This window comes from Gigantopelta aegis, chromosome 6 (assembly GCF_016097555.1).
Source record: "Gigantopelta aegis isolate Gae_Host chromosome 6, Gae_host_genome, whole genome shotgun sequence".
Classification (NCBI taxonomy): domain Eukaryota; kingdom Metazoa; phylum Mollusca; class Gastropoda; order Neomphalida; family Peltospiridae; genus Gigantopelta; species Gigantopelta aegis.
The window spans coordinates 58,578,912-58,594,126 of NC_054704.1; the positions used below are offsets into that span (position 1 = coordinate 58,578,912).

At 39.9% G+C, this 15,215-nt stretch overlaps 1 protein-coding gene and 1 long non-coding RNA gene across 3 annotated transcripts in view; one reads left to right on the forward strand and one right to left on the reverse strand.

Moving 5' to 3' along the window:
• The window catches only part of LOC121374287 (holocytochrome c-type synthase-like), a 40,757-nt gene extending 26,519 nt beyond the window's left edge, over positions 1-14,238 (forward strand). For both annotated transcript variants that reach the window (XM_041501327.1, XM_041501326.1), the window contains 2 exons: positions 9,161-9,244; positions 11,659-14,238. In XM_041501327.1, the coding sequence (XP_041357261.1) occupies positions 9,161-9,244; positions 11,659-11,917 (343 nt within the window). In that variant the 3' untranslated portion in view covers positions 11,918-14,238. The remainder of the gene's footprint in view (positions 1-9,160; positions 9,245-11,658) is intronic.
• Positions 1-15,215, reverse strand: part of LOC121374288 — a 38,958-nt gene that overhangs the window by 5,789 nt on the left and 17,954 nt on the right. The window contains exon 2 of the long non-coding RNA XR_005958220.1: positions 10,614-10,704. This is a non-coding gene — a long non-coding RNA (uncharacterized LOC121374288). The remainder of the gene's footprint in view (positions 1-10,613; positions 10,705-15,215) is intronic.

Sequence of the window (15,215 nt, forward strand, 5' to 3'; positions counted from 1 at the left end):
ACCACTGCACGTGCGTTGTCTGCACGTGCAACATGAACACCGACAGTATAAAAGTGCAGGGTGTTCGCTTGCCTGGCCTCTGTATCTGGCCGACAGTTGACAATCCAGGACATGCCACGTCTCAGTGAACCGCAGAGAAACAATGCCATCGGCTGACTAGACGCAGGCGAATCCAGAACGGCCGTTGCCAGGGCATTCCATGTGTCCCCAAGCACCATCTCCAGACTGTGGGACCGTTACCAGCAACATGGATCAACACGTGACCTCCCTAGATCCGGTCGACCACGGGTCACTACCCCCGGGCAGGACCGCTACATCCGGGTACGCCACCTTCGGGAACGATTGACTACTGCCACCTCCACAGCCGCAGCAATACCAGGTTTGCGCAGGATATCCGACCAGACCGTACGGAACCGCCTACGTGAGGTAGGAATTCGTGCCAGACGTCCAGTTCGAGGTGTCATCTTAACACCACAACACCGTCGACTCCGACTGCAGTGGTGCCAGATTCATCGACAATGGCCTCAACTGCGATGGAGACAGGTGTGGTTCAGTGACGAGTCCCGATTTCTGCTCCGACGTCATGATGGAAGATGTCGCGTGTTTAGGCGTCGTGGTGAACATTATGCGGCAAACTGCGTGCAGGAAGTGGACAGATTCGGCGGGGATAGTGTCATGGTGTGGGCAGCCATCTCACACACTGGCAGAACTGACCCGGTCCACGTGCAGGGCAACCTGAATGCACAGGGCTACATTGACCAGATCCTCCGGCCACACATCGTTCCAGTTATGGCCAACGCCAACGCAGTGTTCCAACATGACAACGCCAGGCCTCACACAGCACGTCTCACAACGGCTTTCCTACAGAACAACAACATTAATGTCCTTCCTTGGCCATCGATATCACCGGATTTGAACCCAATTGAGCATCTATGGGACGAGTTGGACCGACGCCTCCGACAGCGACAACCACAGCCCCAGACCCTGCCCGAGCTGGCAGCAGCCTTGCAGGCCGAGTGGGCCACCATCCCCCGGGACGTCATCCGTACTCTGGTTGCTTCAATGGGCAGGCGGTGCCAGGCAGTTGTCAACACACGCGGAGGCCACACCCGGTATTGACTCCAGATGACCTTGACCTTGGTGGTGTGTCCTATCACTTACTCACAATGGACTAGAGTGAATTGTGAACAATCCTGCAACATTTGGTAATTATCGGACTCACCATTCAATAATTAAATCAATTCTCCAAATGTTACGACAATGTGGTTTTGCGTTTCTTCTTTTGAAGAGTTTATATATATATTGAACAAGTAGTTGAGGGGTGGGAGAAGTGTACTATCCAAGTTTATTACACAGGCCTTACGGAGTATATTTGAAAATGGGGGCGGGGCTGGGACTAATGTCTGTGGATAAAAATACATGTACTTGTGGGCCCGCACCTGAGTTTTGTTTTATGGGGACATACTTCCCCGAAAAAATGTTGAATTTCAGGTGTTAAAATACGACATTTCATGTCTTCTGAAGAGAATAACAGGGGAAAGGATGTGCAGACAGAATGTCAACTTTCTGCAACCCTATAAGCGTCCTTTTTAACGCTGCTAACTCCATCAATACTGGAGGTGACCTTTTTAAATGTTGCAGCTGATCAGTAATGTAATGGAAAATGAAGCTAAACTATTTAATAATATTTTATTTTAGTTTGTTTTGTTTTGTTTTTATTACTGATGTTAATAAAAGTGTTACTTTTAAAATCAATGTTCTACTTTACTTCCTGCTGAACTATATGTGACCTGTAGGCATAACTTTCTTCAGCCATTCAGCAATCGCTAAAATGTAGGTTAGACATGCCTGTGGTCTAACTATGGTATACACCACAGGTAAAATCAAAGGGACTTTCCGTCTTATAAATATCATAGAAAGCATTAACATATTTAAATAGCATATTTTTTTGAGACACTATTGTTTAAATATGTACTTTGTAAGGCAGTGACCACGGCTCCCCAACCTGTTCACTGCCTATGTTCTGGGGGCAATAAATCTTTTTGTTGTAAAAAACCCAAAAAACAAACAAAACAAAACAGTTAGATGCATGTATAATTTCTTTTCACATTACCTGTCCTCAAACAAGTGCACCTCCCCCCCCCCCCACGCAAATGGTCTGGTCCGAACATCCCAACAGCCATTGTGATGGCCTAAATTCTTCTACTGCATACTGCTCTCTAGTTCCGGTCACATGACTGTAACTTTCTTCTTTTTCTCTTCGCTAAAGGGTCTGGACGTCTTTTCTTTGGCTCTGTTTCAGCGCTCTGTTTCAGAGTCACCTTTTTTTTATCTTCTTTGGTTTTGTATTCGTGTATTTTGGTGGGATCTTTTCCTCCATTGTATTCGTTGTATTTATTACTTCGTTTCGCGTATTTCACTTAGTTTTCCAAGTGTTTATTTTACGTGAAATGTTTGTTTTATGTTGTCGGTTAGCATCGTGTCGGCCGCCATTTGCAAAATGGCATCTTTTGTTGACTGGCTTTGTGCTTTTTCATGGTTGTTTTTTCTTTCTATTTCACAGATAGAAATTATTATCATGTCTGATGTTAGTGTTCAATGTCTTATGCGTGAGTGTTACGCTGTAAGAAGTTTACCGCCGGTGACGACCCACACGACTTATGTCCGGGGTGTTGTGTTCCGTGTGCTACTGACTCTAGATGCGAACTTTGTTCGGACCTATCAGAAGATAAATTCTCTGCGTACCTGATGATGGTGTCAGTGAGGGCTAAGAAGGTGGACTTTTCTCCTTCCATCACAGAATCAGTGGCGGACGTTTACATTCCATCTTGCCGTCCATGCTTCAAGAGACTATGGCGTTCATGGCGACTACTTCAAAATTCTTTTTTAGCGAGATTCCTTGCCTCCACGTCATTTCTCCGTCTGACTGTCGACTTGTTTTTTTCGTGACTCGTATGATGGCCATTCTGCAGAACGCCATGGTTGTTCGCGTTTAGTCTCTACATGTCCGAGTCTGTCCTAGCAGCACTGGAAGATTGACCTCCCCACTCTAAGAAGAAATAGGAAGAGGAGTCGGCCCCTACTACTCTTTTTCTAGACTTTACCTTGCTTTATAGTGATACCATCTCGTATCATCCGGAGTCGGGCCCGTCCGCACCACTATACCAACCCATGATGACTGGACTATACCCTAGTCTGATACTCTCTCTCGTTCAGACGGATCCGGCTTCTCAAGATCTGTATTTCAGCACAGCACTACACCTTCAACGTCTATCGACTGTCAATCTAGGGGTTTTCTTGACGGGATGCAACCCATCTCGTCCCTTTAAGCTGTGCACCCAAACGGCCTTAACGAGGCCACTCACGTGGACATATTGATCGGACTTTTAACTTTTAGATCTGCGTTCAAAATTTTATGTCGAAATTACTTCTTTATTTTAATATTATTAAATAGTCCGATCCTCTCTCCTTTCTCTTATTTAATTTTGGACTGTCCTACGAAAATGCTCCAAATTATATAAATATTCGGCCGAGCAGTCAATTCTTTTTTATTTTTGGCTTGTAACCTTTTTATTTATTTTATTTATTCTATTAACTTTTTTACTAATTGCTATTTTCAAAATTCTGCCCATTTTCAACCCCCCCCCCCCCCCCCCCCCCTCCATCCTGAGTCAGGCCTTGTCAGGTCTTGTCGGACTCGGGATGGGCTTGTTCGAAACCCTAGTGGTATATGGGCACGTTAAACTAGTTATCATCATCATCATCAAAACTGGCAGATTCGGGGTCAGGGCCGGTTCCAGTCCCCTCTTCGGGCGGTTAGGTTCCTTCGATTCCACCTGTTGAGAATTCGGATGACAAGCATCCTGCGGCCTCTACTCAGCCCTCTAAGAAACCTGCTCATTCTGGTAGACGTTCTACGGAATCTTCGGTACCGTCATGGGACAAGGACAGGGCTTCATCGACACATCGGAGTCGGTACCGTAGCCATTCTCCGCGGCCCTCAAGGCTTACTATGAGTTCCATGGACCGTCATTGCAGATCTTTAGTTGACGTGGCCTCCAAGGCTTCTGAAGGTTCTAGACGGGACCGTCCACGGTCCGGATTACCTACGGCATCCGTTACGTCAGACCGGCTTGCCTGTGCTCGAGTTATGAGACACTTCGCAGATGAGGCTGCAGCGGCCTCCATCATTGATGGGTACTGAGGGTCTTTCCGGCCATCATGGACTCTTGTCGCCGATCTTCGGTTGAAGCGGTTTCCACAGTTTCTGAGGGTTCCAGACGGGACCGTCCACGGTTCGGTTCACCCGCGGCTTCCAGTCCTGCCGATCGTCTTGCCTGTGCACGAATTATGGGAGATTTTGCAGATGAGTTTCCGGCTGCTTCCGTTATAGATGATATGGATTCCGCGGACCACATGACAGCGAGGGATTGCCTGGCAGCGGTCTACGACATGTTCCGTCACGTCTACTTCCACCGACGCCTTTCAAGACGAGCCCGACACCAATGTTTGCTTCGGTTGTTCCTTGGCGGCCAGTACTTTATAAGCCGGTACTACCGACGATGTTGCAGATGACGTTTGCTTTCATGGCTGCTGCAACGGTTCTTGTGGTTTCAAGGCGAATCCAGTGACGGTTCCAGCGACACCTTGTTTTTGTGTGTGGCCCTATCTAGACTTCGCCTGTCTTGATTTTTCCGTATGCGGGTCATCCTGCGGCTTTGCTTTTGACGTTTACGTCGCTTGCGGCTACTGTGGAAAGGATTTCAGCAGTTTTACCGGGTTAGCGTTCGTCATACTCTTCTCATCACCAGTCTTGAGTCGTCCTTTCATCGGAGCCGTGCACACAGTCGGTCTCTACGGCCTGTCACGGGTCCCACGGACCGTCGTCACTGATCTTCGGCTGATGTTAGCTTCCAGGCTTCTGATGGATCCCGACGGGACGTTTCATAGTCTCCGTCTCCAGCGACTGCCATTCCTTCCGATGGCCTTGCTTGTGCTCGCATTATGAAGAATTTCTACATGATGTTCCAGCCCCATATGTGGTTGAAGATACGGTGTTCGCAGTTCATCTGTCGATGCGTGCTTGCCTTGCTGCTGTTGTATATTACCATCATTTTCGCATTCTCTGGTACCTTCGACGAAATGTCCCGCTCTGATGTTTGCTACGGACATTCCGCCTGATGACAAACAATTTTTTCCAGTTACCTGTCAATTGTCAGTTCGCCGTTTTTGCTGTTGGGCCACACAGTCAGTTGTGCTACGTCATCGATTCGCAGTTACATGCATTCGGTCCGTCTGTTGATCGATGAAGTTACCACGATATTCAGCAGGTCGATCGCTACATCCGGTGGTGTTGCCAATTAGTCGCTACTTCCGCTGGCGCCGGAAATTATCCAGTTGCCATCAAATGTTTTGGGGTTGTTTTTACTGCGACTGTTTTACTATGATCCATTGTGGTTTATCCCCCACTGATGTTCACTGTTGTTTTCGCCACAGTTTGTCTGATGCTGAGAAGATTCTTGCTGCTGCATCGCATCGGGCTGTGTCTTTTGTGGATACCAGCCGTTTGGTGTGTGCATTGCTTCACATCCATGTATATCGGGAATATAGCGTAGCAGGTCGTTACGCCATCGGTGGTTCCTGACTGTCTTAACAGGATGACTGTTCCGATGTCCCGGTTCCTGCTTCACTGCACTACTGGTTCATGTAGTGCCCTTGCCAGATGTCTTCATTATGCAGTTTCTCCAGCATCTCGATTGGGATTTGGGTCTTGTTCCAGTTCCTCTCGACCAATGGACGAAGAGTTTATTGATGGTCACCGGGGCTTTGTTGTCTTGGATGTCTTTTCAAGAGTGGCAGAGTCCTTTGGGTCTCTTGACGTCGGTCCAAGACTTGACGCTCAGAGGTCAACTCCAGCTTCTTTGAATCCAGTTCTTGACTTTTTCCATCCGGTACAACAACTCACACTTGCAACTTCGTCTGCCAGTTGATCTGCAGCCCAGCCTCCGATGGTAGCTACGTTGATCGAATGTCTTAGACGGAGTCTCTTTGTGGCCTGTCCAAGCGACTCACCATCTCTTCGCCGATGCGTTTTTTTAGTAGGTTAGGGAGCTCATCTCCGCTCACCAGACGCTGTCCGAGCTGTGGTCTCCAGACGAAGCCGATCTACACATCAACCTATTGGAGATGTTGGCAGTTTACAACATAATCCTTCAGTGGCAACAGATGCTGTCAGGCGCCTCTCTCATAGTAGCCACAGACAGTATCACTGCAGCGGCTTACATCAATCGCTACGAGTTGGTTGACGACATTCCTCTCCAACTTCGGGCTCGCCATTCTTTTGTCTCTATAACATTTACCCTGCACTGCATGTGGTTATCTGTTGTCGTTATTGAACTAACAGTTCTTTGGTATACTAGACAGAAAACACTTGGGGGGGGGGGGGGGGCTTGTTCAGTTCAATGTTCTGACGGATGCACCTCATTAAGTTGTCGCTTGTTATTACTAACATTTCAATACGTATGGGGTTACCTAACACCTGCATCCCTGGTGGCTACGTCTTCCCACCCTGTCAGAACCAGCATGAGATGTGGCTTTCCGCCTCCTGGTCCATGTGTTCTAGGAGCTGTACCTGCCACTGCTGACGGATGCCACCATTCTGGTTGTTGTTACTAACATCACCTACATTGGTCTGTGATGGGCATCCCCAGGAGGAGGGCTTACCATGGTTGGCCTAATTCTTCCACTGGTCAGCCTCTATCCGGTCTTGGGGAGTTATCAGATGCATCTACGGATCTTGGAACCCACCACCATCTGTTGAATGCTGCACTTGTTTGAGGACAGGTACCAGTAATGTGAAAAGAAATGGAGAAAACTTGGAGTGTTAAAATAAATTGACTGAAAAAGGATTAATGTAAGATTTGACACTAGAGATAATAATCTTTCAAATGATACCAAACTTGTGTCATTTGAATGAGTTTTTAAGAATGACCTATTGGTTTACCTGACCACGGAATTGCCCATATTAAATCAGGGTTGCAGAAAGTACTCGCCCGCTCGCCAAATGAGTACAAATTATGACGGACGAGTTAAAAAGTGCAACTATCAGTCCGCGATCTGGGAGTTATCTTACCAAATTTTATTTATTTATTTATTTATATTTTTGCATTGAATTCGCGACTCCACGTCAGCCATGCAGGAATTCCACACCATTCAAATAAAAGGTTCAAATGATAAAATTCATCAATGATACATGTACAGTATAATGGTGTATTGCCAATAGACTACTTCAGAGTTCCGAACTGCGCAAGTGCAATATTCCAGAAGCAGTTATAGTAAAAACAGCCCCAAATGAAAACGGAACCAAATTGGATAAAATGGAACCTAGAGTTGGCTCAAATGGCACTAAAATCTGGCTATATGGCTTAAACGGAAGCACAAAATTAAATGTATGACTAAAATGGCATTACAAACATGCGTTGTTTACATTATTCAACATTTAATAATGGATGTTCGAACCAAAAAATTTCATGTTTTAACACCCCAACACCGTTTTCGCCAATTGATACTTTGAAATGCCATTATAGCTAACAACAACAAAAAAACCCCACCCAAAACACTCCCCCCTAAAAGTCCCCCCCCCCCAAATCCCCCTAAAAATAAAAATAAAAAAAATAAACAAACAAAAACACCACGAAAATGGTTCCGTTTTGATAATAATTTTGATTTAGCCTCATTCCTCGGAAACGGAGCCTGTCAAAGGTTGACAGTTCCTACAAATGATTGGTTTACATTTAAAATATGTTACCGATGTGTTTTGAGTAGATTCTTCTGTTAAATACTTGCAGGATGTCACTTGAATTTTGTAAATCTATATGAAAGAAATGTGAAAAACCTAGTCTTGACTAATAGCTTTTGGATTTGATTTTGTTCGTTTGCCACGTGATCTTAATCACTTACCAAGTGTCCTTAATAATGTTTTGGTCATTAATACATGTGTGTTTTTTATTCAGAGGGTTTGTAAAATAGTTGAACATAAACTGAGCCCCCGAAGTGGGCGAAAATGCTTGGGGGTGGGGTGGGGTGGGGTGGGGGACTAGTAGAAATTTGTGTGGGCTAGTAAATTTTAGATGGTTCTGGTCTGGCAGGCTAGTGAAATATTTTCCATTTCTGCACCCCTGTTAAATTCATTTCCGTGTTTAAAATGTTAGTGTCTGTATACACAATATGTTTCTTGTTACGATAACCTTCAGACTACTGGATTAATTTTTAACAAAAACCATGCTGAGTTGGTACAAGTTTATAACTTTTACACACACATATTCACTTTAAATTTTGTATAAATATATAAAATAAAGTTCATATTTTAATTGGTAAGTATTATTTTTGTGGGTTTTGCATATTTTTATGATATTTTAGATTAGTTAATGTTGAGTAAAATTAGGCAAAAATTACAAAGTCGCATTTAGCATTTGTAGCCAATGTCCAGTATTTATGTCCATTATTCCCAGTTTTTTTTTCTGACCAGATTTTTTTTTTTCGAACTACGATTCAGATAACATTTTTTGTTGGAAAACAATCAAATTTATTATTAAATTATCTGTCACACAAAACCATTGTTAGGCAAAAATAAACAAAATCACCTTTTCAACTGTATTTTCCATTGAAAAACAGAAAACTAAGTTGCCATACTGTCACATAATTTGTTTCGTGTGCAAAATATGAAAATGCACTGTATACAGTGTACAGTATGTTGACTTGTGTGACGTCGGGTGAGATATCTTGCCTGCAGTAGTTAGAAGGTTAAATCCTAATTATTGTTGTAGTAGCCCAAATAGTATTTTATATTCAGATAATTTTGTACATATGAAAACATTAAATTTGAGCTACAACAAACATTAGGAGGACCAGAAACATATTTGATATACAAAAACTGATGTTATAAACAATAAACTGTATTCAAGATGTAACTTTAGTTGTTAAAAAGAATTTATTATATAGAAATATGTTACAGTGGTTGCAAACTTAGTATAGTCCCTTAACTATGTTATAAATATGTTATACAGTAACGTAGTGAGAGGTCACATTTTCCCTTAAGATTGCCAAGAACAGCAAGCAAAAGCTTTAAGTTTGTAATACATCTATATGATCTCATTTTCAGAGAATGCGACTGCCCTAAACTAAAACGTTTTGGTGGTAAAGCTAAGGATTTTTCTCCAAGAGCCCGCATAAGGAGTTGGCTTGGGTAAGCATCTTAACAGCAGATATGTAAAATGCAGATGAATTTGCCAGTTGATATTAATTTTTTTAATGGATTAAATGCTTTGGGGACCATTATAATGTTTGCTAGTTGACAACTTCTTTTATTTATGGTTTATAACAAATTTAACAGTTATCCAAACAAGTACAGTCATACCGCATTACATCAACCATGTTTGTTCCATGTTCATTTTGTCATGACCTGATACAGTAATAATTATTTAGAGAATAACTAATGAGATGCAAGGGTTTTACAACATTCATTTACAAGGGACAGCTAATTCATAACTGTGATAGCCAGTTGGTTACTATCTTTATTACCCATTATCACTTTTAACTGTGTATATACAAATTCCTCTGTTGTCTACAACAAAGCCATCAGCCATTACGTCATATTACGTTAAGAGCCTTACATGACGTAATGTAAGTTTTGTCATGGCACAACAGTGTTCTTTTTACAGCCAAAAGTTTACAGTACAAAATAATATGACTGGTTGCATTAGAAGTAATTATTATTCTGTATTATTAAAACCACTGCTTATTAAAATATAAAATCTTTTAGGAAACAGATGAGTCAAAATTTTCCTGTATATTGAACAATTTATATGTAATCTGTCTTATGAAAAAAACCATTATCGTCCATGAGCCGAGACCCCAAATTAGGGGGAGGGGAGGACTTTCCATTCATAAGTACATAAATATATGAAGACTTCAGGCGCAAAACGCGATATAAACCATTTTCTTTCTTTTTTTAGTTAAAGCCATTATTGTATGTCAGTAAGGGCTAATTGTAGGCCCGCTGATTTGCCGCAAAACACAATTGATCCTTATGAAATTGTACTGGGTAAATCCTGTTTTTTTATTTTTATCAAAACGCGATATATGCCAATTAAGCAAATCACTTTTACTGAAAATGAAAAAAATTGATATATCGTGTTTTGCGCCTAAACTCTTCATATACTCATTCATAAGTGATAAAATGTACATTTGTTTTTAATACTGTTAATTGTTGTAATACGTAACATGGATTATTTTGTATAACTTAGGTTTTAATGGAAACAATTATTTAAATTTTAGTAATTTTATTCCAAACTGATGAAAATTGTTTCATGTTTTTCTAAACAAACCATAAAGTGTACCTAATGAGCCTATGTGTTGTCCATATTGACAAATTTATTAAACATGATCTCCGTATGCAAATTGTACATTAAAAAGTTAATTATTTTAATTAACTGTTTTTTTTGGTTTATCAACAGTTAAAATTGGGCAAGTTAATTTTTCACCATGGCCAGTGAATTTTCAAATCCACTGGCCTCATGGCAAGTGAATTTAAAAAAAAAATCTAGAACCCCTACCTTGTCGTAAATTACTGCTTTTATTTACACTGTGCATACAGGAGTTGGCCGTAGCTGATGACACTTCGCTCCAAGCTAGAATACCGGACGCCTTGAAAACAAAGAAAATGGCTGCCCTCAGTTAGCAGGAATAATCACGTTTTTTTATTAACTTATAAAATTACACGTTTTTCATTTTTTAAAGTGTCAGTATGTGTTGGTGGTCCGGTATGCATCTTTCCAACAAATAAGGCTAATATTTAAGTTTACTCTCTCTTTAAGGTCAGAAACTGAGTTTTAGTAAAGAGGGGGTATTTAAAAAAAAAATTAATAAAAAATTTCTATATTAATCTGTATGTCAATATGTAGCTAATTTTTATCACACAAACTGAAATGCACTTGTTAGCATTCACCAGGAATTCATTTTGAAGAATTCCCAGCTAATTAAGGCATTGCAACATCATTGCAATTCAAGATGGCTGCAGATGTATAAGATGCCCGCAGATGTATAAGATGCCCCTCGGTGTGTTCTGTTGTGTAATCTTACATAAGACCCTTGATAGCATCTATGAGTTACCAGGAACACACACATGTACAATTGGAATGAGAAATAGGTCTATTGGCCTTATTAATCTGTTACTGCATATTGTTGTAAAGAAATTACTTTCAGAAAACAATTCCTTAATATCAGTTTAAATATAATACTGAAGACAAAGCTGGTTTGAGATTTTTACAAATCATTTTGTTTGGTCACATATTACTGAGGCCCGAAAAATATATCTGAAATAATTTCCAGAGCTTGTTTCAACAGATATGAAATTGACTATGGGGAATTTGTTCACCAAAACCCCCCAACAAAAATAATAAAAAATAAAAGGTAAAAAATCCCATTGATAGTGAATAATGTTGATAAAAAACGTTATTTTGTTATAAGGCAAATAACAATAAAGATGGATTTCAACAGCAAGATATACCTGTATATATATTGATTACCTTATTTTTTAAAAGAATAAACCAAAAATATTTTATTTTAACTCTATATTTTGAGTTTATTTTTATCTTGTAGATATAGTCTTCCATTTGATCGACACGACTGGATTATCGACCGCTGTGGCAAAGATGTTCGATACATCATTGATTATTATGATGGAGGTGAAGTTGATTCACAATACAAGTTCACAATCTTAGATGTTCGGCCAGCATTTGATTCTTTTGGTGGGATTTGGGATAGGATGAGAGTTGCCGTTTTACGGTGGAGGATGTCTTTGACTGAGAAAGAATTACCATCTGGTACCCATGTTGTGCCTCATGAAGATAAAAACTAAAGCTGGTAGATAAGAGAAGATCTAGAACTACTTTGAGAGTTGCAAGAATAGTACTGCCTATGAACTATGGATTTTATTTCATAGATCAGAAGTTCAGTGTGGGTGCCCACGACAAAACCAGTGTACTGTTACATGTGTAGACATGAAGCTTTCACCTGCAGTTGTGGGGCATTGTTCATGATACATGTCTTTGTGGTTTTTTGACAAACTAACATCCCCATTTATCATCTTTAAATTTTTTGCAGTTATTGAAAGCCAGCATGTTTTGAATTTTGAATTTTTTAAAGGACATTATAATATATTTTTTTACTACAGTGTTCTAGCTGGGTGAAAATTAAAGAAGGGCGGCCACGTGACCTCCACCCCCATCTCTGGTAACTGTTCTAAGCTACTGAAATTTTTCGTCAGTTACATTTTCATACACATCATGTCTTGTTTCCTTTGGTAATTCCAGTGTGCAGATTGATAGATTTTGGGGGGTTTTTAATATGTGAAAAAAAACGTGCATTTCAGATAGCGGACCAGGGTGCTGTAAAATATAGTAGAATGCGGAAAAATAAAGAGGGCGGCCAAACACAAATGCTGGGTGGTAAAATGCAATAGTGTGGCGGGCTGCCCTGCACAAATGGAGTAGCGAGAACACTGGTACATAGTTATAAAGTTGAGGAAAGTAATTATATATTGGCATTATTCTAATTTATGGCAGGGTGAACGTTTTGAAAATGCAGAGGTGCACAATTTGTAAGTAATTTATTATAGTGTTTTAAAAAACACTTTAAATTCACCTAAAAAACAAAAGCTACACTTTGAGAGAGAGAGAGAGAGTACCTTTTTAACATGCCCTTATACCACTAAGGTTTCAGGCATTCTACACTTTGAGAGAAAAAAAAAATAAAGAGTTACTTAAAACAATCATTAAACCAGCAGCTGGTTCTTAAATATTTCTTTATAATGTTACCTATTCTCAACAGTTGTGAACAATATGCGCTTTAACATAAAATTATTATTGAAAATACATTAGTGATGTACTAGCAAGTTGTTGACTGGGAGCCACAATGTCTTTGTTGCTGCATCGGCCAGTTTCATGTAATCACAAAACAAATTAAATTTCACAATTTATTTGTGTCCCAGTAATTTCAATTTTATTTTTGTCAGAAAGTAATATGTTTTCAAATTAAATATATGTAGTTACCTTCATAAATACAGTAAGTTTAGAATTCCAATTTTGTGTGTGAAAACACTTGTTTTTGTGCATACCCGGTAACAGCTGGATCTGCTATAAGACTTAAAATAAGACTCACACTGCATGACCACCATATGTCTACAAAGAATATTTAGAATTCTGCATATACATTATTTCACTCCATTATACTGTTTAATCAGTATTAAAGGTGATATACACATAAAGACCATGTGGGTTTCAGTATTGGACATAATTAATGTACTGGTATGCTATCTGATATAAACTACTGGTTTATTTAAACAAGAGATTTGCTATATCTTTTTGCAGAATATTTTGTAATCGGACACTTATAAAAATTGGATATGCATATTTTAAAATATTTTCTATTGAATACATGCTTTAATAGGACTCAAATATATGTAAGAAAAACAAAAATGGATATTTGACTGATGTCTTGCCTGAGGTGTGATGGATTGTAGGATTGATTACCATTTATGGATTTGGTTTCTTTTTCTCCATCCTAATCTGTGTGCATACATGGTATATAAAAGGCTGTGGTATATACCGGGGTACTGTCTTTATTTTTTGAGGGAGTAGCCTGTGTGGGACAACAGATTTCCATGTCAAAATAACCATGGTAGACCACAAATAGCCATAGCTTAAAAGGTATTGAGGTGGAGTTAAATAATCCTTCTTTCTTTCTTTCTTTATTAGACTAGTGAAAAAAAGAAGAGAAGTTGATGAACAGAATGTTACCAATTAACGCCTGACTTTTGGGGCCTAATTCACTAAACTCTTCACAACTTTGCCACCTTGTAGTGCAATGTAAAATGACTTGCAAGTATGATGTGATGTTGCTCAAGAGAGCCTTAAAAAGCTTTATGAATTAAGCACCAGGGACCTCTTTCACAAAGATCTCTTAGGCTCTGCTAGACAACAAAGCATCCTCTTTGCAAGTCTTTTTCCATTGCACTATGATATCGCAAAGTTGTGAGAGTTTAGTGAATTAGGTCCCAGGTTTCTAAAACCATGTAAATTAAGCAATTTATTACCTGTCAAATACTTGTTGTACATATTGTCATAATGATTTCTTAATCTAAATATAGATTGTGAGTAACCAATAAAGGTATAAAATATATGTCAGTGTTAGTTACTGTCAGTTTTTCAATTTATTTCATGAGTATACATTTAATGAAGTTCGGAGTGATGTCTGGATGGCTACCAGAAGCTCATTGAGGTTGCCCTGAGGACAATTAGCTTGCCTTGGGTTTTATTAGTTCCCTACTGGTCTGACCAGTACAGAGGACTCAACTTTAATGACATTAACAAATTGGTTAAACAAGTAAGAAGACTATTCGGTTATAGCATTTCTGGAAGTAGAGAAGATTTTTAAAATTGGCTTTATTTCCTCTATTTGGGCCCCAAACCTCAGGCACCTGGGGGTCATAATATCCAAATCCAAAAATTGGTTTTTCCATGTGCCAAAGAAGATTCCAACAAAATTTGTTTGGAATTGGATTATTGGTTAAATAGTTTTGGAGAAGTCGAAAATATAAAACACTTACGACGAAAAAAAAAAAAGGGATCACATTAATACAACTATTGTTGAGATGCAGATAAAGCATATGTACCCTTTGGGTGAGCCTTTTAAAGTACTTTTGTACTATTTCACACAGCTGCAATGTTGTTGATCGATCAAGACAGTATTTACTTGGATCATGCTTATAGGATCATGGGTATGCCTTCCTCGAGTTACCATATCATATGCATCGGGCCAGAAGATGCCAGCAACTTGAGGTCAAACAATAAATCTGAATGACAAAATCGTATCTCCATATTAAAATCATATCTCTGCATAAGGCAGTTGAAAGGATGTTAGGCAAAGTTGTGATTGCTTCCATGATCCATTATCAGGTGTTTGTCCATAGGAGGACCACCACTTTCCTCGGAGATCCATAACGGGATGTATCATCCCTCCAGCACTGCAGTTCCCAAGACTAGCTTAGAAAACCAAAACTTGCACAGGATAGATCACAATGGAATATATACAGCTATAATGGCATGCACTCATGAATCGCTGTAAAACATGGTCTGTCTGAAATAAATCACCATTGG